General features: G+C 58.6%; 4 protein-coding genes across 5 annotated transcripts; 3 read left to right on the top strand and 1 right to left on the bottom strand.

Annotated features, from left to right (window-relative positions):
* Nucleotides 1–60: 60 nt before the first annotated feature.
* Nucleotides 61–3,960, bottom strand: UNC93B1 (unc-93 homolog B1, TLR signaling regulator). Its single transcript, XM_058807085.1, has 12 exons — nt 3,893–3,960; nt 3,100–3,201; nt 2,876–3,017; nt 2,645–2,798; nt 2,408–2,569; nt 2,212–2,341; nt 2,039–2,132; nt 1,835–1,959; nt 1,580–1,762; nt 1,237–1,510; nt 885–1,003; nt 61–791 (listed from the first exon to the last, which is right to left on the bottom strand). The coding sequence occupies exons 2-12, from the start codon at nt 3,181–3,183 to the stop codon at nt 525–527; spliced, it is 1,734 nt and encodes a 577-aa protein (XP_058663068.1). The 5' UTR covers nt 3,184–3,201; nt 3,893–3,960; the 3' UTR covers nt 61–524.
* A 711-nt stretch (nt 3,961–4,671) lies between these two features.
* LOC131558954 (aldehyde dehydrogenase family 3 member B1-like) lies at nt 4,672–11,634 on the top strand. The gene is made up of 11 exons (XM_058807087.1): nt 4,672–4,837; nt 5,288–5,497; nt 5,827–5,989; nt 8,059–8,169; nt 8,256–8,376; nt 8,496–8,581; nt 8,777–8,858; nt 9,023–9,409; nt 9,591–9,757; nt 9,932–10,031; nt 11,103–11,634. Exons 2-11 carry the CDS (start codon nt 5,304–5,306, stop codon nt 11,294–11,296), a joined length of 1,605 nt encoding a protein of 534 aa, XP_058663070.1. The 5' UTR covers nt 4,672–4,837; nt 5,288–5,303; the 3' UTR covers nt 11,297–11,634.
* A 216-nt stretch (nt 11,635–11,850) lies between these two features.
* LOC131558833 (aldehyde dehydrogenase family 3 member B1-like) lies at nt 11,851–16,434 on the top strand. The gene is made up of 10 exons (XM_058806868.1): nt 11,851–12,008; nt 12,137–12,299; nt 12,984–13,094; nt 13,184–13,304; nt 13,435–13,520; nt 13,727–13,808; nt 14,017–14,403; nt 14,592–14,758; nt 14,937–15,036; nt 16,223–16,434. The coding sequence occupies exons 1-10, from the start codon at nt 11,908–11,910 to the stop codon at nt 16,414–16,416; spliced, it is 1,512 nt and encodes a 503-aa protein (XP_058662851.1). The 5' UTR covers nt 11,851–11,907; the 3' UTR covers nt 16,417–16,434.
* A 1,000-nt stretch (nt 16,435–17,434) lies between these two features.
* Nucleotides 17,435–19,290, top strand: NDUFS8 (NADH:ubiquinone oxidoreductase core subunit S8). Of its 2 annotated transcripts, none has more exons than XM_058807535.1 (7): nt 17,435–17,492; nt 18,171–18,218; nt 18,300–18,362; nt 18,448–18,537; nt 18,620–18,792; nt 18,864–18,992; nt 19,078–19,290. In XM_058807535.1, exons 1-7 carry the CDS (start codon nt 17,435–17,437, stop codon nt 19,207–19,209), a joined length of 693 nt encoding a protein of 230 aa, XP_058663518.1. In that variant the 3' UTR covers nt 19,210–19,290. The 2 variants fall into 2 exon arrangements, with proteins under 2 accessions (XP_058663518.1, XP_058663519.1); XM_058807536.1 differs by having other exon boundaries at nt 17,476–17,497.
* Nucleotides 19,291–20,336: the final 1,046 nt, after the last annotated feature.

The raw sequence follows: 20,336 nt of genomic DNA, 5'->3' as shown, positions 1-20,336 counted from the left end.
TAATGGGCTAATACGGGAGGGCTGGGGGTCTGCCTGGGGTCTGCAGGACATTGTGGGGGGCTGCAAGCCTAGCTAGAGGGAATGTGCATCTGCTCAGGGGTCTGTGGGCCTCACCTGGGGAGGGCTTTGGCCAAATTTGGGGAGCTGTGGATCTGCCTGGGGGGCGTGAGCCTTGTATGAGGGGCTGTCGATTTGTGTGTGGGAGTTCTGGGGCTGGCATGGGGGCCTGCAGGTCTGACCTGAGCAATTACACCATAATTTGGGGGGCTATGGGCCTGCCTGGGGGCTGTACCATAATCTGGGGGCTGTAGATCAACCTGGAGGCTCCGGACCTGACCTAGGGGATCCGTGGGCCAGTGGGGGTCCTTCAGCCAATGTGGGGGGATCTGGGCTGCTTGGGGGCTTTAGGCTTAGCTTGGGGGGCTGCAAGCCTGACCTGAGGGGGTTTGCAGAATTTTGGGCCCACCTGGGGGGAGCTGTGGAACCCCCTCAGGTACCAAGAGCAGGCCCAGGACAGGCTCTCCCTATCCCAGCAGCTCCCCGTCCTCTTTTGGCAGCTCGTCCTCCCTGGTGGCCTCAGTTGGGTGCCTGTCATCATCCTCCTTGTCCCCGTCACCGTCAGAGCCAGTCTCATCTGAGTTGTCCTCCAGATAGCGGTATCCACGTGTTTTGTGGCGTGGGCGTGGGATGCGGGGCAGCCGCACTTCCATGTTCCATGCCACCTTCCGCTCCATCCACAGGTATGTCCCCACCGCCACCACCAGCGTCAGCAGCATGATGGACAGCTTGGCCTGAGGCACATGGAGTTTTGGGATTGTCGTGGGGGTGTGTCCCCAAAAAGCCTGGAATCTCTCAGAGTGGGCTGGGGCATATCTGGGACTTACCTTCATGGGCAGCCCCGACCACAGGTAGACGGCGAAGATAGCCAGGGCCTGCCACCAGTGGTAGATGGTGAAGATGAAGTCTTGGCGCTCCTTTTTCTTGTACAACATCCCTAGGAGGACTGTGGCAGAGACTGGAATCAGTGTCCCCTTCCTGTGCCATGTCCCCTTGGCATGGGGGACGATCACAGTGAGTCTGTCCTGCGGATCCAAGGACTGAGGCCACAAACTCGTGGTGCCAGGGGACATGAGGAGAGAATGTGTGGAAGAACCTGGGACAACCCAGGCTGTTTTGGGGACCACCAAGGCGTTTTGGGGACAACAGAGGCTGTTTGAGGACCTTCCCACTACTCACTGCTGATTCCGGTCTTGTTGAGGGCGCTGCCGGTGCCCCAGAGCGCGGCAATGCTGTAGAGCAGCGGTGCCTGCGCCAGGTACCGGGGCTCCGGCGCCCAGCAGAAGAGCGTCACCAGGAGCACAGTGTGGATCAGGGCTCCAGCCAGCAGTGGGATGTGCCGGCGCAGGCGCAGCATGCACAGGGCCAGGCTGGAGCACACCGAGGCGGAGAAGCCGTAGGCCATGAGCAGATACGCCAGCCTCTCCAGCCCGAGGGCGCACACGCCGTAGTTCTGCAGCGAGCACGGGCTCAGCGTCACCTGTCCCCGCTCCATCACCTCCCACCCCGTCACAGATCCTACCAGGGAAAATCCCGTGCAGACAAAGAGCACCTCGAAGCCGCTGTAGATGAACAGTGGGAAGAGGTGCCGCAGGCGATAGTCCCGCATGTGCTTGAAGGGCAGCTGGAAGATGTTGCCCCAGCCGATGCTGCGCATGTCGATCTCCTCCATGGGCCGGTACGCCGCGCCACACAGCACCAGCACCTGCAGAGTGCCAGCAGGTGAGGTCCTGCCATCATCCAGCCCATCCCTGTCCCCTCCCGCCCCGGCACTCACCACCAGCATGGCGAGGAAGGCGGCGGCCATCAAGGCGCTCTCCACGATGATGAGGTTGACGCTGCGGGGAAGGCTCTGCAGCACCGTCTTGTTGAAACCAGGCAGCGTGCCGTGGCTCAGGGTCCCTGCCAGTGGGGCACAGGCCGTGGTTAATCCCAACCGGGGGGCTCCCGGTGCCGCCCCGCGCCCCACCCGCAGCCTCACCGCAGTGCCTCACTGCAAAGAGCGTGTGGTTGAGTTGGTAGAGGTAGTTGTTGAGGAAGAAGACCATGGGCATCTGAGCGCAGACGAAGCTCAACTACAGGATGTAGAGGGTTGCATGCTCAGTGCTGCTGGTGTGGTTCCCTGCCCATCCCAGCCACCCCGCCGGGGCTCACGTGGAAGCAGGAGTAGAAGATGGTCTGGAAGACGATGATGTAGGCATTGCAGGCGTCCCGTGGTGCCCGCTGCTTCTCCTTCTCCTGCTCCTCCTTGTAGTTAATGTACTCATAGTACTTCTGGGCCATCCTGCGTGGGGCATTGGGTCAGCTGGCACCCCATGCATGCCCCACCCACCCTGCCCCCCAGTACTACCGCATGATGTAGGTGCCCATGGAGGCCCAGAGGGGCACGATCACCATGCCAATGGCCACTGCAGAGGGCACCAGCGTGTAGTAGCGCTCCCAGTAGTTGCTGGAGACGAAGAGAGCGTAGATGCCAATTGCCAGGAACATGGCCCACTTGGTGCCAAAAAACCTGCCAGGGCAAGGAGAGGAAGTGTGGGTGCCATGCCAGTGATCCATGCTGGCCGGGAGCGTGGCGGGGCCGTACCTGATGAGGATGGGTGTGTAGAGCAGCGCTGCCACGGGTGTGACGTTGATGCCCATCAGCACCTTGCGGTCGATGTCCTCCAACCGGATATTGCTGTACTTCACCTCCCGGTAGGTCTCGTCATAGTGAAGGATCAGCTGCATCTGCAGCAGACCTGGGGGGGTCCAGGGGGGGTCACCCCATGCCCTGAACACCCCGAGTTGTTCTGGGGGTCCCTGGGAGGTCCCATACCCAGGTAGACGCTGTAAGTGAGGGTGCCAGCCAGGCTGGCAGCCACCACATTCTTGATGACACCGAGGCGTTTGCGGCGAAAGTACTTCTGCTCTTCTTCCTCCTCATTGTAGTCAGGGTGAGGACCCACAAAATCGTCCAGCTGTGGGTGATTGCAGCTGTCACCACTCGGGGATGGCCACCACACACCTGCTTCCTCACCACGGGTGTTCCCCTGGTCTCACCTGTGTCTCTGTCCCCTCGGTGCCCAGCCTGGTGCTTGGCTCTGTCTTGGCCCCATCCTGGCAGCCGTTGATGTCCTTCTCCATTAGTGCTTCTGGAGAGCCCTGGATGGTGTCAGGGTGGAAGGGACCCTGTTGGTACCCCAAGTCTTGCACCCATATGTTTTGCATCTCTGTGACCTGCACACACAGACCCTGCACCCTCATGTCCAGCAGCCCCAGCCCTTGTACCCCTACATCCAGCACCGTGTACCCATGTACATGGCATCCCCAAGCCCTGAACCTCTGTGCTCTGTACCCCCCGAACATGCACTCATGGTTGCACCCCTGTGTTCTGCACCCCTACACCTTCAGATCCTGCACCCCTGAATCCCGTGCCCCCTACCCAGCTTTGCACTGCCCAGAACTGCACCTCTGGGCTCAGCACCCCCAGCCTCCTCACAGCCCCCCGGCCCCGTCACACCGACCCCAGCCCTGCTTGCCCGTGCCGGAGCTTCTCGGGGCGGGGCGGGAGCTTCTTCCTCTTTCGATTCGCACGGGCGGGACGGAGGTGGTTAAAGGGGCCGTTCCCGGACCCTCCCCTCCGCTCCCGGACCCCCTCCGGTCCCTGCCCGCCCTCCTCAGTGCCCCCCACCCGCGGCTTTTCTCAGCACCCCGGCCTCTGCAGCGCTCCTGACGCCCAACCCGCACAGCACCCTGACCCCCGCGCAGCCCCCACTGCTCCCCCATCGCGCAGCCCCCCAGCCCTACCCCCTTCCGCTTCCCTGTGACCCCCCCGCCTCCCCAGCGCTCCCACCAGGCCTCGGGGTGGGTGCTGCCTCCTCGGGGTGCCCGTGGCACTGGGTGCTGTGCCCTGCTGCTTTCGCTTCCCCTTCCCGGTCCTGGGGGTGTGCCAGAGTGCCTGGGCGGGGGGACACCCCAGTCGGGGGGTGTAGGGCACGTGTCTGTCCTGGTGTCACCCCAGAGCTGGGCTGAGAGGGTGCCCGGGTGCGTGGCACGGCGGGGTGCCCCGGGGCAGGGCGAGGGCACTGCTGGGCAGGGCGGACGGGGTGACTGACATCTCCGGGGCAGGATCTGGCCCAGCCGGTAGCGGGGGATTCTTGGGATGGGACTCTTGGGAGGGTGCTGGTTTCTGCAGGATCGGGGGGATACACACGGAACAGCCCCAGAAGGGTCATGGCAGTGGGGCAGGGGCAACACCCATCCTGAGGGACCCCCACACCCCAGGCAATGGGAGCCACCCTGGGGTGCTGGGGCAAAGGGCCCTTCCTGGGAGCAGGATGAGTGGAGTCTATTGGTCATGAAACCCTTGGGAAACGGGATGAGGCGTGTCTGTGGGACCCCCATGGGTCAGGGTGGTCGTGGGACCAGGATGAGGGGTGTCTGTGGGAACCCCATGGATCAAGGTCGTCATGGAGCAGGATGAGGGGTGTCTGTGGGAGCCCCATGGGTCAGGGTCGTCATGGGAGCAGGATGAAGTGTCTCTGTGGGGTCCAAATGGGTCAAGGTTCATGGTGGTGGTGAGGTGGCCATTCGAGTTCCACCATCCCAAGGGGGAGGTCCCATTCCATTCTATCCCATCCCAGAGCTTGTCCCCACTGCCAGCCCCACGGAGGCGGGGCCCAGTCCTTCCCGCCCCTGGCCATGGGGCCCAGCCCCACAGCATTTAGGGACCCCCACCCTGAGCCTCAGCAGTGCCTGCCTGGCCTCGCGCTCCTCCAAGTTCCACAAGAGCTCCCAGGTAAGCACTGCGGGGTCCCCAAAGCTGGCACTCCCTGCATGGCACCCCTGTGACACCCCCCATGCTGGTGGGGGCTGTGGGGCACAGGGGTTGTTTCCTCGAGGAAGGGTGGGTGTCTGGGCATGGAGAGGGAGAGAGTGACAGATGGGGGGCTGCAGCTCTGCCCCCCAGGTTTGGGGGTGTCTTGTCCCTGAGGTCCCCATAGGTGACCCTAAATCAGCAGGGCAACCTGGGCAGGTCAGTGTCCAGAGGATGGCGATTATCCCGGGAATCCCAGGCATCTCTCAGGGCCTCTGGCAGCTGCTCTGGGCTGAGTCACCCCACAACCAGGACGGCCCCGAGCACCAAGCTGCTCTTCAAAGGTGCCGCGGGTGACTCCTCTTGGGATCGAGCCGGCATCTCCAGCACTTCCATCCTGGCATAACCCACGCAGTGTCTCTCTCTCCCCAGGGCCACCACGCTCTCCATGGAGACTGGCAGCTCTTTCCAACAGCTTGGCAAGCAGCAGCCCCTTGAGCCCCCCAAGCAGCAGCTCCTGGGCTATGGCAAGTGCAGCACCACGGGCAGTGATCCTGGCAAAGAGCCTGGGAAAGCTGCTGGGTGCAGTGGAAGCAGCGGGATCGGGAAGGGGCCAGTGCCAATGGTCTGCAGCACTCCGTGGTGAGAGCGAGGGGCTGGGGGCAGGAGGGAGACAGGGAGGTGGGCAGGGCAAGCCAGGGCAAAGGGGACCCCGGGTTAGTGCTGGGGGAAAAGTCTGAGGTCTGTGAGCCACCATGTCCCAGCATGGCCCAAGGGAGAAGACAGGATCTGCAGGGAATGGTGCTGTGTTGGCTGCTCCCAGCAGCAATGGAGATCGGTGTGTGCAGACTCCCTGCACTGTCCTCAGGGAATGTGGGGTCCCGTTTGATGCTGGAATGGGATAACATGGATCTGGGATGACATGAAGGTAGAGTGGAGCTGGGTCCCCTCTAACACCCTCGTCCCTACAGTGGGAACCCCTATGCAGGGCTGGTGAGCCACCTGCGGGCATCCTGGCTCTCAGGGAAGACTCGGCCCATGGAATATCGTGTGGCACAGCTGGAGGCTCTGGGACGCTTCCTGGATGACAAGAAGCAGGAGATTCTGGAAGCCACTGAATTGGATATGGGCAAGGTAAGAGGGGCTGGGAATTGGGGGCTACTGGCATCACATCTTTCAAGTCCTTCATTACTCCCTTGTCTGGGTGTTGGATCCTTGTGAGGGTCTGAGCAGAGGGGTGGTGTCGCTTTCTTGGGGTCCTGATTCCCCCTTGATGTCCTCCCAGGGTGGTGCATCTCTAAGTGCTGGATCCCTGCAGATCCAGGGATAGTGGAGGGACTGTGCTGTTGATCCCATCCCTGGTGCTCTGAAACCAGGCAAAGGCTCTGTTGGCCTCTCGGTGACTGTCTGAGGTGGAGGCGTTTCACACTCTGGTCTGCATCCTGGGGGTCCACGTGACCTCCACAAGGGTGACATCCTGGGGTGCTCCTGGCCAGCCCGGCACGCCCAGGATTACTGGCATTGTGCAATGTGCTGGCACTGCACATTCCTGCCAGGGCCTCCAAGGGACTGGTTTCACTGGCACGGTGGCATGGGCAGGGCTCTGGATATGGCTCGGGGTGTTGTGGCATGCCAGGAGCTTCTGGATGATCTGCTGGAGAAGTGGGAGCATCCACACTATGGATAATTCTAGTGGTCGCAGCTCATCATCTCTGGAAGTGTTCAAGGCCGGGTTGGATGGGGCTTGGAGCAACCTGGGCTAGTGGAAGGTGTCCCTGCCCATGATGGGGCAGAATTGGATGAGCTTCAAGGTCCCTTCCAACCCAAACCATTCCAGGATTCCATTATATAATCCTCACCTCTTTGTTCGGCATCAGTGAAGTGTCCATGCCCTCAGCAATGTCTTTCCCTGTCCTGCCATCTCCCAAGGCTCCTAATTGCCTTGTTTGTTGGAGGCGAGGCCTTCTCCTTCAGCCAGGCCTTGATAGGCATCAGTGCTCTGAGTGTGTCCATCATCTTTCCTAATTACTCCTAATTAGATCCGGTTGTCCAGTAATGAGCTGGTTATGCAGCCGGGCCCTCATAGCTAGATGGACACTTCACCTGCTCTTACGTAGCTGAGGTGGTGTCTCACCTCCATCAGTGCCAGTTCCTCTCTGGTACTGATGATTGGTGGCACTGGGATGACCTCAGACTTAATGTCCTATCTCACAACCTTTGTATCCCATCAAAATTCCTAATGAACCATCATCTTCCTTATCCTGGTGATGCCATCATCATCATGGGTTGAGAATGGCCCCGTTGCTTCACTCCATTACCTCACGTGCCTCCTGAGCTCTTGCCTTCAAGAGGATTCTTGCAACTCCTGGCAGCTGCCTTTTGGGGACCTGAAGGTCTCTTGGTGGTGGAAGATCCTGGGAATCAGCAATCAGCCTTCCCAACCCCAAAGTGGTGTGGAGATGGGAGGAAGACTCCAATCCAGGGATGATTTTGGGTTGGAGGAGTCCAAAATACGATGTCACAGCACAGGAGCTTTGCTCCCCCTGCTCCCCAGGTCATGAAGGGGCTCCTCTGAGCCTGCTGGGCTATCCCTGGTGTCTTTACACTTCTCCTGCAAGGATGATATGGTCCCAATCTGTGCTCCGCAACTATCAAGAGGACCCACTTCTCCATCACAAGGGCTTTAATTAAGCTGTGGTTTTTATTACTTCCCTTTAGTCAAGGTCTTAAGACTTTGACTAAATTTAAGACTAAAAGTGCAGCTTTAGTCCACAGGCAGTGGAAGGGAGGTTAGGGCTTTGCTTCCTGCTTGAATATCCAAGTGGGAAGGATGCCTTCCACCAGGACCAACTCTTCAGGAGCTTTGGTGACATTGCTTTGGCTCAGGATTCTGTTGCCAGTTCACAGTGCTGAGCTCAGGAATTTAGCAAATAGCATGAAAATTTTAAATTTTGGGTTTTTTTTTCCTTCTGGCCAAGTAACCATTTTAATAAAATTTCTGGGTCACTGATATTTCCTTGGAGTTACAGGAGGTGATGGAAACTTCTGCTGAAGAGATCCTCCTGCTGTTCATGTTTGGAAGAGGGGAGAGATGCCTCCTGGGGTGATGGGGTTGGTGTTGGGGTAATGGGGTCTGTGTTAGGGTGACAGGGTCAATGATGGGGTCAGTGATGTGGTGGCACTTCCATGATGTCTGTCCCCAGCCATCCTTTGAAGCTTTCTTCAGCGAGATCCTCCTCTGCAAGAATGAGCTCAATGTCACCCTCAACAACCTGTGCAGCTGGATGAAGGATGAGCACGTGGACAAGAACCTGGTAAGAAGGAAGCTCTGGGGAAAGGGAAGTGGGGGAGAGGATTGCTGGTGAGGAAGGCAGTGCTGAGGCCATGTTCTTCCTTGAAGGTGATGCAGCTGGACTCTGCCTTCATCCGCAAGGACCCCTATGGGGTGGTGCTCATCATAGCGCCCTGGAACTACCCCATCCACCTCTTCCTGGTGCCCCTCATTGGGGCCATCGCTGCTGGTGAGCCCAAACTTCAGTCCCCTGGCCTGGAAGTGCCAGGGTCTCCTCAGGGGTCTCGTGCCCAGAAGGGGTGGCTGTCAACATGTCACTGTGTTGACATCCTGTTCATCTGCCTTCAGGGAACTGTGCCATCATCAAACCCTCGGAGATCTCCAAGAACACAGAGAGACTCGTTGCTGAAACGCTGAGCTGTTACCTGGACAGTGTGAGAAGCCCTTCTTGTCCTTGTCTGTTGTTCCTCGACCATGGTGTTCCCAACCCTGCCTCACACATACCATCCCCACACATCATCTATGTGCAGAACCTCCTTCCTCCGTCCTCAGCCAATGTCCCAGCTTCCTGGGATGCTATTGGTGGGGACACATGGTGACACAAGGGGATGTTTTCTGTTTCCCTGCAGGACTGCTTTGCTGTGGTGACTGGTGGCGTGCCAGAGACCACCAGGCTGCTGGAGAACAAGTTTGACTACATCTTCTTCACTGGTACGTCCCATGGGACAGAGCAGAGCCCTCCTGGATGTGGTGCCAGGATCTGTTGGAAGATCTGGGATGTGTATCCGAGGTCTGGTGGGACCCAGTGCCACATCCCAGAGCCGTGTGATGGCTGGTGGGATTCCCACCTCAATCCATGTTTTCCCTGCCCGCAGGCAGCCCCCCGGTGGGGCGGATCGTGATGACAGCCGCTGCCAAGCACCTGACACCGGTGACACTGGAGCTGGGGGGCAAGAACCCCTGCTACGTGTCTGACACCTGTGATGTGACCAACGTGGCGCGGCGTGTGGCCTGGGGCCGCTTCTTCAATGCGGGGCAGACCTGCATCGCACCTGACTACCTGCTCTGCACCTTGGAGATGCAGGAGAAGCTCATGCCCGCCCTGCGTGAGGCCATCACCGAGTTTTTCGGCCCCAACCCCCGGGAATCCCCGGATTTTGGCCGCATTGTGAGTGACAAGCAGTTCCAGCGCCTGCGGGTGCTGCTGGGCAGTGGGCGCGTGGCCATCGGGGGACAGACGGACGAGGCCGAGCGCTACATCGGTGAGGCTTGGGGGTCACTCACATCTTGGTGAGCACATTGGGGGTTTTCAGGGGGTCTGCACACAGAGGGGAGGCTCTAGAGGGAAAAGAGTTTTAGGGGTGCTTAAAAATGGGTCCTGAGGGGAGGTTTCATCTCCGACCTCTGTGCCTGGCTGATGCTGTCTGGGTTTCCTCTCTGCAGCTCCCACGGTGCTGGCAGATGTGCTGCCCTCAGACCCTGCCATGCAGGAGGAGGTCTTTGGGCCCATCCTGCCCATCGTTGTCATCGCCAACATGGATGAAGCCATTGACTTCATCAACGCACGGCCACGGCCATTGGCCCTCTACGCCTTCTCCTGCGACAGCAAGGTGTGTCTGTGGAGCAGAAAAAGTGGGGAGGGAAGTAAGGCACCTCCTCCACGAGCCCCAGGACGTGCTCTGAAGGGTCTTTAGAGCCCCGATACACTGGGAACATCTGTTGGGTAAAGTGGGTAATGTTTGCCAAGTGCAAGCCCCTCATCTACCTTCTCTGCTGCCTCCCAGATCGTGAACCAGGTCCTGGAGCGGACGAGCAGTGGAGGCTTCTGTGGCAACGACACCCTGATGCATGTGACACTGACCTCGCTGCCCTTCGGAGGCGTTGGTAGGTCCAGAATCCCCAGTCCTGGCCATTGGGAGCCAGGTGTGATCCGTGGCCCTAGCCACGGTGAGGAATGGGAGTTTCTTCCTGCAGCCAGTGTGGTTCTGGGCTGGATCCCTTAATGTCCCTCAAGAGCCAGGTTGTACCTCCATTCCAACTTTTAGGACAAAATAGTAGGAACAAAGTGCTTATGAAAACCTGGAGAACCTCTTACAGGATCTTGGAGAAGAAGAAATTTTTGGTCTCCGGAGGCACCAATTTTTGCTTTGTCAGGTGAAAAGTGAGGCTGCTTAGCCCTGGGCTGTGGGTGCAGCACAGTCCAGGGATACAGGAATACAGGAATGTTGTTTCCCAGAATACTTCTGTATGGCTTGATTTCTTGCCAAAATATTTCTGGGATAAGTCCCTTCATTTGATGCTGCCCTTGCTCAGCATCTCTGTCGGGGCTGGCACCTGAGTCAGACATAATGAAACACCCAGACAATTAATTCTTCACCTGCCTGTGGCTCAGGGAACAATTTTTTGTACTTCCCATTCCGTAACTTATCTTAATTGGGAATGATTCAGACCAACCACCTTCAATTATTAGGTAAAGCCATTTTAGAGCAGGTGAAGGGGCTGAAGTCATTGGGATGAGATGGCACCAAAGCTTCCATGAGAAGTCACTTAACCTCCAGTTAAACTAGCCACAGGAACTCGGAGAACTGGTGTTGCCAATGTGGCTCCAGGCTTTTAGAGTTCCGGGAAGAGGGTCGAACAGCTCCAGCCGTGGGGAGACGGTGGAGCATCATGGAGTGAAACCAAGACTTGCAGAACCCAGCAAAGCTTGTGTAGATAAATGGAGGTGGGTAAAAAGGAGATGCTGGGGCCTCCAAACTGCTGAGCTGCAGCAAGATTGGCTGCACTGAGCATCCATATACATGGAGGAGGCACTGGAAAAATGGAATTCCTCCACCATGTCTGTGCTGCTCAGAAAATCCTGTAGGTGTCTTTTTCCCTCATTTTGATGCTTGGAGAAGGCATCATCAGGAGCAGAGTCCCATCCTGAGCATGGACCTGTCCTGTGTGTTCCAGGGAACAGTGGCCTGGGAAAATACCATGGGAAGTTCACCTTTGACACCTTCTCCCTCCACCGTGGCTGCCTGCACCGGAACATGGGGCTGGAGACGCTCAACACCCCGCGCTACCCGCCCTACACCCAGCAGAAGTTGGGGCTCCTCACGACCACCTTCGAGGTGAAGCGCAGGGGCACCTGCACCCTGCTCTGAGGCTTCCATGCCCTGCTCTGGAGATGCCACGGAGTCAGCGGGAAGAACTGGAACTGTCCCACTCTCCCTCTTCATCACACTCCCCACTTCCTCACTGTGTCCTTTGCCTCGCTGGAGCATGTCAGACAGCCAGGATGGACATCCTCTCCTGCACCCTTTGTGGCCTCTGCTCCAAACCATTTTCCAGGACACAGATGAAATTACCAAAATCTTTTTCTTAGTCCAAACTTCTCTTTCTGCTGGAGAAGTGCTCCCATCAGTCCCATCTCCCCTCACACGGACTTTTCCTTTGGAATGAACCTCTGTCCCTTCTCGCTGTTGCTCTTTGCTCCGTGTAACTCTGCCTGTAGTAAAGACTTTGCATCAAACTCTCTCCCAGCCTCTCTTTGTGCCTCCCTCCTCTGGTCTGGGGGATGCTGGGAGGGTTGGGGGGCGTTCCCTGCCCCAAGCAATCGTAGCTGGAAGGGAGGTGTGGCAGGGCAGGCAGCCAAGGGGAGGGACAGGCATCCAAAGGGCAGGACAGGAAGCTGGCAGCCACCCTGTTAGCTGAGAAGAGGGAAGTTGTGGTTGGTAACCCCAGTGCAACCATCCCACGCTGCACCTGTGGGAGCATGGAGACTGGAACTGTCTTCCCGCAGCTTCCTGAGAGCGAGGCCAAGAGAGCCCCCGAGGGCGATGGTGGGAACGGGAGTGTGGATGGTGACGCCCTGAGGTGAGAGTGGAGGGACAGACGGGTGGCAGGAGGGGTCCTGGTGCTCCATCCTCTCCCTGGAGTGGCACCTGCATGCTCTGAGGAGCTGGAATGGGGCTGGCATCCCTCTAACACCCCTGTCCCCACAGCAGGAACCCCTATGCAGGGCTGGTGAGCCACCTGCGGGCATCCTGGCTCTCTGGGAAGACTCGGCCCATGGAATACCGTGTGGCCCAGCTGGAGGCTCTGGGACACTTCCTGGATGACAAGAAGCAGCAGATCATGGATGCCACTGCCTCTGACTTGGGCAAGGTGAGAGGGGACAGGAACAGGAGGACTTGGTGGCCAGAGGAGCTGAGGGGCTCCCACAGCCTCATTGGGTTCTCCAGCTCTGCCTCGGGCTTGCAGCCTCTGGATTTGGGAGACTGGGATGAAGCATGTCACTGTCACCATACACCAAAGTCCATCCTTGCTCTGCCATAGACAGAGGGTGTGGTGGGGAGCCCCTTGACATGGATAACCATTCCCACACTCACCAGCCTCAGTTTCCCTCTTCCCCGGGCAAATTAATCCCAGATTTCTGTCCCTGCTCCCTGCCCTGAACTTCTCACCTGATCTCACCCCCCCTTTCCTCCCACGGGGCTCACTCAGGCTGTGACTCCCTGAGCCCGGATCCCCTTGCTCTGCAGCCAGAGCCTCAATACCACACAGGGCTCATTGTCTTCTCTTCCCCAACCTGGTCTCTTTGGACACCCTCCCTATTCTTCCTGTTGTCTGGATGAATGGGATCTGCATAGTTTTTCCTATTTTTAAGCAATCAGTGCTTAAAAGCATAATGTTGCAGACACAGGGGGTGCTCAATGCCCTTAAAGATTTGAATCCAGCATGGGATGTAGAGGGCTCCAGTCCCCAAGTCCTGGGCAAAACACTATGGAGCATTGGGATAAGAGCTGCAGGATATGCCAAGGTCACATGTTGCATCCTTGGAGTCTGCAGGCACCCTTTGAAACAGAATTATCTGAGATCCTTATGTGCAAGAACGAGCTCCATGAGACCCTGAGTAACCTGTCCCGCTGGATGAAGGACGAGAAGGTGGACAGGATTCTGGTGAGATGGAAGAGGAGAGCGAGGATGGGAGGCAGAGCTGGGTGGGGTGCTGGTGCAGGGTGGGACCTGATGTGGTGGGTGTCCCACAGGCGGTGCAGCTGGACTCTGCCTTCATCCGCAAGGACCCCTACGGGGTGGTGCTCATCATAGCGCCCTGGAACTACCCCATCCACCTCTTCCTGGTGCCCCTCATCGGGGCCATCGCTGCTGGTGAGCCCAAACTTCCAGTCCCCTGGCCTAGAGGATCCCAGCAGTGCCAAGCACTAGTGAGGGCACTTCATCCATAGAGGGGCTGGCTGTCACCATGTCACAGCTCCAACATCCTGTCTGTCTTCCCCAGGGAACTGTGCCATCATCAAACCCTCTGAGGTGTCCAAGAAGACAGAAAGACTCGTGGCAGAAGCGCTGCCCAGCTACCTGGACAAGGTGGGACACTCTCCCCATCCCTGTGGCATGGCTGGGGCACCCCTGCACACACAGAGCTGTGCTCTGAGCTGGCCTCACACACCATCTCCGGTTTCATGTACTGCCCAACTTCCTTCCTCCATGCCCAGCCGGTGTCCCAGCCTCCCAGGGTGCTACTGGTGGGGACAGTTGGTGACAAGGGGGGGGCCTTTCTCATTTCCTTGCAGGACTGCTTTGCTGTGGTGACTGGTGGTGTGCAGGAGACCACCAGGCTGCTGGAGAACAAGTTTGACTACATCTTCTTCACTGGTACGTCCCATAGGACAGAGCAGAGCCCTCCTGGATGTTTTATGAGGAGAAAGACGGGTTCCCTCCAGACATCCCTGCTGAGAAGGCAGTGACTGGGTGGAGGATCTGGGATGTGTATCTGAGGTCTGGTGGGACCCAGTGCCACATCCCAGAGCCGTGTGATGGCTGGTGGGATTCCCACCTCAATCCATGTTTTCCCTGCCCGCAGGCAGCCCCCCGGTGGGGCGGATCGTGATGACAGCCGCTGCCAAGCACCTGACACCGGTGACACTGGAGCTGGGGGGCAAGAACCCCTGCTACGTGTCTGACACCTGTGATGTGACCAACGTGGCGCGGCGTGTGGCCTGGGGCCGCTTCTTCAATGCGGGGCAGACCTGCATCGCACCTGACTACCTGCTCTGCACCTTGGAGATGCAGGAGAAGCTGCTCCCAGCCCTGCAAAAGGCCATCAATGATTTCTATGGCCCCAACCCCCGGGAATCCCCGGATTTTGGCCGCATTGTGAGTGACAAGCAGTTCCAGCGGGTGCAGAGGCTGCTGGGCAGCGGGCGCGTGGCCATCGGGGGACAGACAGACGAGGCCGAGCGCTACATCGGTGAGGCTTGGGGGTCACTCACATCTGCATCCTTGCATGGAGCACATTCCAGGTTTGGAGAAGAGTATGAGGGGAACTGGGTGCTTGGGCAGGTGGCCTTTGGTACAGGAGATGTGTCCTGGGGGATCACCAAGGTGCCATCTCCGACCTCTGGGCATGGCTGATGCTGTCAGGTTTCCTCTCTGCAGCTCCCACTGTGCTGGTGGATGTGCAGCCCTCAGACCCTGCCATGCAGGAGGGGATCTTTGGGCCCATCCTGCCCATCATCATCATCACCAGCGTGGATGAAGCCATTGACTTCATCAACAGCCGGGAGCGGCCCTTGGCTGTCTATGCCTTCTCCTCAGATGACAAGGTAAATCCAAGCCAGGACTACACCTGCCCTGTGCTCCTTGGCAGCTGTATCCAGCCATGTTTGTGCTCCAAGTGTTTCCCTTACAGCACACAGCCCTAGTCAGGGGGTATGGATTGTGTTTGGAATTAGTGGAATGGGGTGGGAGACCCATGTCTCATGTTCTTCATGTCACTCCCAGGTGGTGAACCGGGTCCTGGAGCGGACAAGCAGTGGTGGCTTCTGTGGCAATGACACTATGATGCATGTGACACTGCCCTCACTGCCCTTTGGAGGCATTGGTAGGTCCAAAATCCCCAACCCTGGCCGCTGGGAGCCAGGTGTGATCCCACCCATGGTCAGGAGGGGTCTCAGGAGGAACTCTCAGCTCTAGAGGGCTCAGTAGTCCATAGGAAAATTCTCCTCCAGAAGCCCTTTGCTTCACCTTGGGCTCCTGGGCTTTGCTGGACACCCATGGAGCACCCTGAAGTTCTTTCTCTCCATACTCCCCATCCCAAGCTCTGTGTTCCCTGGATCCATGGAAATGTGGATTACCACACAGGGAATCAGAGCTTGAAGCAACCTGGTCTAGTGGGAGGTGTTCATGCCCATAGCAGGGGGGTGGAACTGAATAATCTTTAAGGCCCTTTCCAACCCAAACTATCCTGGGATTCCATGATGGAGACACCTGCTTTTTATGGGATGATCTCCTCTACCAGGTCCTGTTTTCCACTCCTGTTTTCCACCTTTTTTCCTCTCTTCCCACTCAGCTGGCCAGTGACTTCCCTTTATCCTGGGGCTGCTGCTGTGTGAGGAACTGCACCCAAGGCATCACCCCAACCATGATTAGCATTTTATCAGGAAGACTGACTGGCTCAGGCTGACTCATGGCATTTTATCTCATCTGTTACTAAATCATGTGTGGATTTTGTTATTTTTTGCCAGCCTGCCTGGCTTTCCTGTGCTTGTTCCTGGCCAGCCTGCTTCCACCTCCTGACATTCATCCCTGGTGCTGAGTCCCACCTTGCCAAAGGCACCTTGGTCATTGTGCCTTTCACCCCTGCAGTCTTGCCCCCTTGCAGCACGGCTGGATCCAGCATGGATGGGATGACTTTTGGAGGGTATTTCTGTGGTAGGGAAGCTCATCTGGTGGGAGCATCTTGCTGCTGCCATCACCTCATCAGTGACACCCATCCAGTTGCTAAACATGTTAATTGAAATGGTAAAATCCACTGATGAGAGAGTTTTGGGGAATTTCTCCACCTTCCAGCCTAATCTTCCCACTCCAAACATGCACTTGGGTGAGCACTAGGTCACCTCGTGATCCTCTTTGGGTCACATTCCTGGGAAGCTCATCCATGGCTTGGAAAGCAGCTGGACGAAGTCTTGGTGCTGCTTTCACAGAGCTGGGAGCTTAATTTTGGGTTCTTTGACCCAAAGGATGGCCAGATCCAGCTGCCCACTGGGGTGCTTTGCTGTGTATTGCAGGGAACAGTGGCCTGGGAACGCACCACGGCAAGTTCAGCTTTGACACCTTCTCCCACCCCCGTGGGTGCCTGAAGCGCGGGATGGGCCAGGAGCCCCTCAACGCCCCGCGCTACCCCCCCTACAGCCAGAGGAAATTCGGGATCATCCAGGCCGCTTTAAAGATGGCACGTGTGAGTGACTGCACCCTGCTCTGAGGGTCTCCACATCCCACTCAGGACATCTCTTGTTGCTGGTCTTGGTGCTCAGGTGCAATGAAAGGTGTTTCTCAACATCCTGTGTGCTTCCCTTTCACTTCCCTGCACCCCTGCTCACCCCAAGAATCCCTTGTCCCCCACATCTCCCTCCATTCCAGTCCCATATCCCTCTTTTCTGGCTGTTTGGGGCTTTATTTCCACTGGTACCACCAGAGCAGAGGGGTCTCCTGTGCCCCTCATTGTGTACTCTGCCTTGAGAAGGTCCACAACAACTCCCTAATCATAAGTCCTTGAGCTGGGACGATCCTGGTTTCTCCTGCTCTATGATCCCAGTCTCCTTTGCCCCACGATATCAGTGTCCTTTGCCCTGTGTTCCCAGTTTCTCCTGCTCCATGATCCCAAGTTTCCTTTGCCCCATGATCCCAGCTTCCTTCGCTCCATGCTGCGCCATCTGCGGGGCTGGTTGTGCCGGTAAAGGGATACCCATTCCTGCTAGGCTGTCCTAGCTGAATCCCACGGGGATTTCCCCGAGTGGGCAGATGGAGAGAACAGGACGAGGCAGCTGAGATAAAGACAGTTCAACAGGGAATGGGAACCATCCCTAATGCCCGCCTCCAGGGACTGTGCCGGGCCTGAGGGGTCGGGGCCAGCGCCGAGCCCGTCAAAGGCAGAGCCGGGCTTTGTAGTGAATACAAGTGTCTGGGCCGCTCCAGCTTCGAGACCGTTCGGCAGCCGTGGCCCGAGCTGCTCCAGAAACGGGACGGAGAGCGCCGGAGGCTCGGGAAGCGCTGGAGGAGCGGGAGCCTCCGCGCCGGCACCGCAGCCGCGCGCCTCCGCCATGAACACGCGCTTCCGCCCCTTCCCGCCCCACCAATCACCGCGCAGCACGGCCGCGCTCCGCTCAATCAGCGACGCTTCTCTCTCTTTCTTCCCGCCCCCTCGCCTTTTGCAGGACTCTCACCAATGAGAAGCCCGTCCGCCGTGGCTCGCCCCGCCCACGACGCGCCGCCGTACGCGCATGCGCAGTGCCCGCGGGGGCGAGCAGGGGTCAGGACGGCGGAGGGCCCTTGGGGCAGGTGAGGTGCGAGGGGGGCCCGGGGGGCGGCCCGGGGGGACCGGGGGCGGCTCGGGGCTACGGTCACCCCCGGTGGCGTGTAGTGGCCGCCCAAATCCCGCCTGGGGCAGAGGGGGCGGCCCGGACATTGCGCTGCCCTCCGCCGCCATCCTCTCCGAGGAACACGCACGGGCGGAGCGGGGACTTGGGGGGGTGACAGGAAGGATCGGTCCCGCGGGGGGCCTCAGGTGAGTGCGGGGCGACGGCGGGGGAGGACCGTGGGGACGGGGATGGGGAGACACGTGGTCCCTTGGAGGGGGCAGGACATCAGGGCCCCTGGATCCTCAGCGGTGGGATGGGGAGGGGACACCTGGGTGTCCCTGAGGGGTGCGGCGTGGATGCTCGGGTCCCTTGGGGGAACAGCTGGGTCCCTTATAGGGGGTGGACAGGACACTTGGGGGATGCACTTGGGTGCCTGGGTGCCTTGAGAGGGGTTGGCAGAGGAAATGGGATGCTTAGATCCATGGGGGGAAGCACTGGGGGTTCCTTGTGGACTGTTGGGACAGGAGTGCCTGGGGGTCTGGGTCTCTTTGGGTGGAGGAGTGGGAATCAGGGTGCCAGTGCCCCCCATGGGAAGTGGGGGAACCCTGGCTGCCCCAGTCCCTTACTTGTACTTGCTGAGGTTTCTTCTGCCCCCCAGGACCAGCCATGGCAGCGCTGCGACTGCTGTACCAGGCTGCCCGTGCAGGTGAGGCCACCCAGGTATCCCCAAACCTCCTGAACCCCCAAACCCCATCGTGGCCCTGCTGACCCTCCTGTCCCTCCCCAGGTCCCCTGGCCCCACTGGGCTCCCTGCGCCCGCTCAGCACGAGCACCCCCAGGGACTGTTACAGTGAGTACAGCCATGCCACCCCCCTGGGGGCCCAGCTCCCACCCCGGGGTTCTGCAGGGTGGGCACAGCTCCCCTCTTCCCGCAGAGTACGTCAACATCCGGGAGCCAGCCATGGACATGCGATCCATCACCGACCGCGCCGCCCAGACCCTGCTCTGGACTGAGCTCGTCCGAGGTGAGACCCCGCTCACCCTCCTCATTTGTGGGGTGATTCTCCCCTTCCCAAATACGCCATAACCCCTCTTTCTCCCCCGCAGGCCTGGCCATGACCCTGAGCTACCTTTTCCGTGAGCCGGCCACCATCAATTACCCGTTTGAGAAGGGCCCGCTGAGCCCGCGGTTCCGCGGGGAGCACGCGCTGCGCCGGTACCCGTCCGGGGAGGAGCGCTGCATCGCCTGCAAGCTCTGCGAGGCCGTGTGCCCGGCACAGGTGAGACTTCCTCCCCCTCCTCCTCCTCCTCCTCACCCGGGGCTCTGGCTGTGACGGTGTCCCCGTGCCAGGCCATCACCATCGAGGCCGAGCCCCGCGCTGACGGCAGCCGCCGCACCACGCGCTACGACATCGACATGACCAAGTGCATCTACTGCGGCTTCTGCCAGGAGGCCTGTCCTGTGGATGCCATTGTGGAGGTGAGTGGGGCCTGCAGGAGGGACTGCAGGGACTCCCCTGTCCTGCCACGGTGACCCCAAGGGTGACCCCGTCCCACCCTGGCAGGGCCCCAACTTCGAGTTCTCGACGGAGACGCACGAGGAGCTGCTCTACAACAAGGAGAAGCTGCTCAACAACGGTGACAAGTGGGAGGCCGAGATTGCAGCCAACATCCAGGCTGATTACCTGTACCGGTGACGGCCCCACCTGCCCCCCAAATAAAGTGTTTGGGGGTTCTCCCCCTCTGCTGGCACTCTGGGTGCCAGCCCCTTCCCATAACTCTGTGTCTTTTCCTTTCCAGTGCTGGGGGCAGAGCCCCTGACCCCTGGGGGACCCCACCTGGGTGTGGGCTTGTGTTTTGGGGAGGAGGATGCCGGTCCTGGGGGTGCTGGCACCAGTGCTGGGATAGGGGGTGATTTGCAGAGAACGGTGTGGGAGGTGGAAGGGGGGGAGATAAGGATGGAGGAACAGTGCTGGGGGGGATTTAGGAATCTGAGAGGGTCATTTCCAGCTTCTGAGGGCAGCCAGGGTGGGATGGCCTGGTGATCCTGGCAAGGGGGGTTCACAGTGGCACTTGTGTGAGGGTCCCAGTAATGCCTATGAGCCGGGTGATCCCAGCAGAGGGTCCTGATGGCCCCAGTGGGGGAGCCACTGGATGGGTGTCCCAGTGATGCTGGTGTGTGGGTACCAGTGTGGGGTGCCTGGCAAATCTGTGGTCTCACAGTGGTACCAGTGTGGGGGTCCCAGTGATCCCAGCAGAGAGATCCCAGTGCTACCAGTTGTTAGGACTTGTCCCTCGAAGGTGAGAGTAACATGGGCAGATTAGGGTGAAAGGACTCTTAATGATTGGTGTTTATAAGTATATATGTGTAGGTTTTATTTAGGTGGCAATGGAAAGCAGGTATGTGGGTGTTTTGGTCATTATTATCTACAGTAATACAGCTACATGAAAGCATAAAAAATGTTACTTTAAAGAAATGTCTTAAGGGAAAAGAGAAAAAAAAGAACTGAAATATAAGGTTAAAAACAAATCACCCCTGACAGATCTTGTGACTTGGTTGTTGCAATAGTTGTCCCTTGGTCGAAGGGATGGTCTAGATCTGTCAGCGGTGGGGGAAGAAGCCCACAAAACACAAAGTCTGATGGGTTAAAATGCAGTGAGGCTCGGGGGGAATGCCCAGGTTTCAGTCCTCTGGTGAAAGGTCTCAGAAGTGAGTTTCGGAGCTCGGGGCTCTTTGATGCTCAGTGATCTCTTTTCAGCTGCCTCTCACGGCGGCGCAGTTCAGCCTTCCTTCCTCCGGAGGGGAAGCATTAGAACTGAGCCA

This window comes from Ammospiza caudacuta, chromosome 6 (genome assembly GCF_027887145.1).
Source record: "Ammospiza caudacuta isolate bAmmCau1 chromosome 6, bAmmCau1.pri, whole genome shotgun sequence".
In the NCBI taxonomy this organism is placed as follows: Eukaryota; Metazoa; Chordata; class Aves; order Passeriformes; family Passerellidae; genus Ammospiza; species Ammospiza caudacuta.
Note: the sequence above shows the minus strand (reverse complement) of the source record. Positions and strands in the feature narration are given on the sequence as shown.

Excerpts from the sequence above, each read along its gene's own strand:
- UNC93B1 (XM_058807085.1), bottom strand. The coding sequence starts at position 3,183 with ATGGAGAAGGACATCAACGGCTGCCAGGATGGGGCCAAGACAGAGCCA. Across the intron at positions 2,133-2,211 it reads TCTTCTACTCCTGCTTCCAC|TTGAGCTTCGTCTGCGCTCA; the intron begins GTGAGCCCCGGC and ends TACATCCTGTAG. Across the intron at positions 1,511-1,579 it reads TCTGCACGGGATTTTCCCTG|AACTACGGCGTGTGCGCCCT; the intron begins GTAGGATCTGTG and ends TGCTCGCTGCAG.
- LOC131558954 (XM_058807087.1), top strand. The coding sequence starts at position 5,304 with ATGGAGACTGGCAGCTCTTTCCAACAGCTTGGCAAGCAGCAGCCCCTT. Across the intron at positions 5,498-5,826 it reads ATGGTCTGCAGCACTCCGTG|TGGGAACCCCTATGCAGGGC; the intron begins GTGAGAGCGAGG and ends TCGTCCCTACAG. Across the intron at positions 8,377-8,495 it reads CATTGGGGCCATCGCTGCTG|GGAACTGTGCCATCATCAAA; the intron begins GTGAGCCCAAAC and ends ATCTGCCTTCAG.
- LOC131558833 (XM_058806868.1), top strand. The coding sequence starts at position 11,908 with ATGGAGACTGGAACTGTCTTCCCGCAGCTTCCTGAGAGCGAGGCCAAG. Across the intron at positions 13,095-13,183 it reads AGAAGGTGGACAGGATTCTG|GCGGTGCAGCTGGACTCTGC; the intron begins GTGAGATGGAAG and ends GGTGTCCCACAG. Across the intron at positions 14,404-14,591 it reads CGAGGCCGAGCGCTACATCG|CTCCCACTGTGCTGGTGGAT; the intron begins GTGAGGCTTGGG and ends TCCTCTCTGCAG.
- NDUFS8 (XM_058807535.1), top strand. The coding sequence starts at position 17,435 with ATGCGCAGTGCCCGCGGGGGCGAGCAGGGGTCAGGACGGCGGAGGGCC. Across the intron at positions 17,493-18,170 it reads GCGGAGGGCCCTTGGGGCAG|GACCAGCCATGGCAGCGCTG; the intron begins GTGAGGTGCGAG and ends TCTGCCCCCCAG. Across the intron at positions 18,993-19,077 it reads CTGTGGATGCCATTGTGGAG|GGCCCCAACTTCGAGTTCTC; the intron begins GTGAGTGGGGCC and ends CCACCCTGGCAG.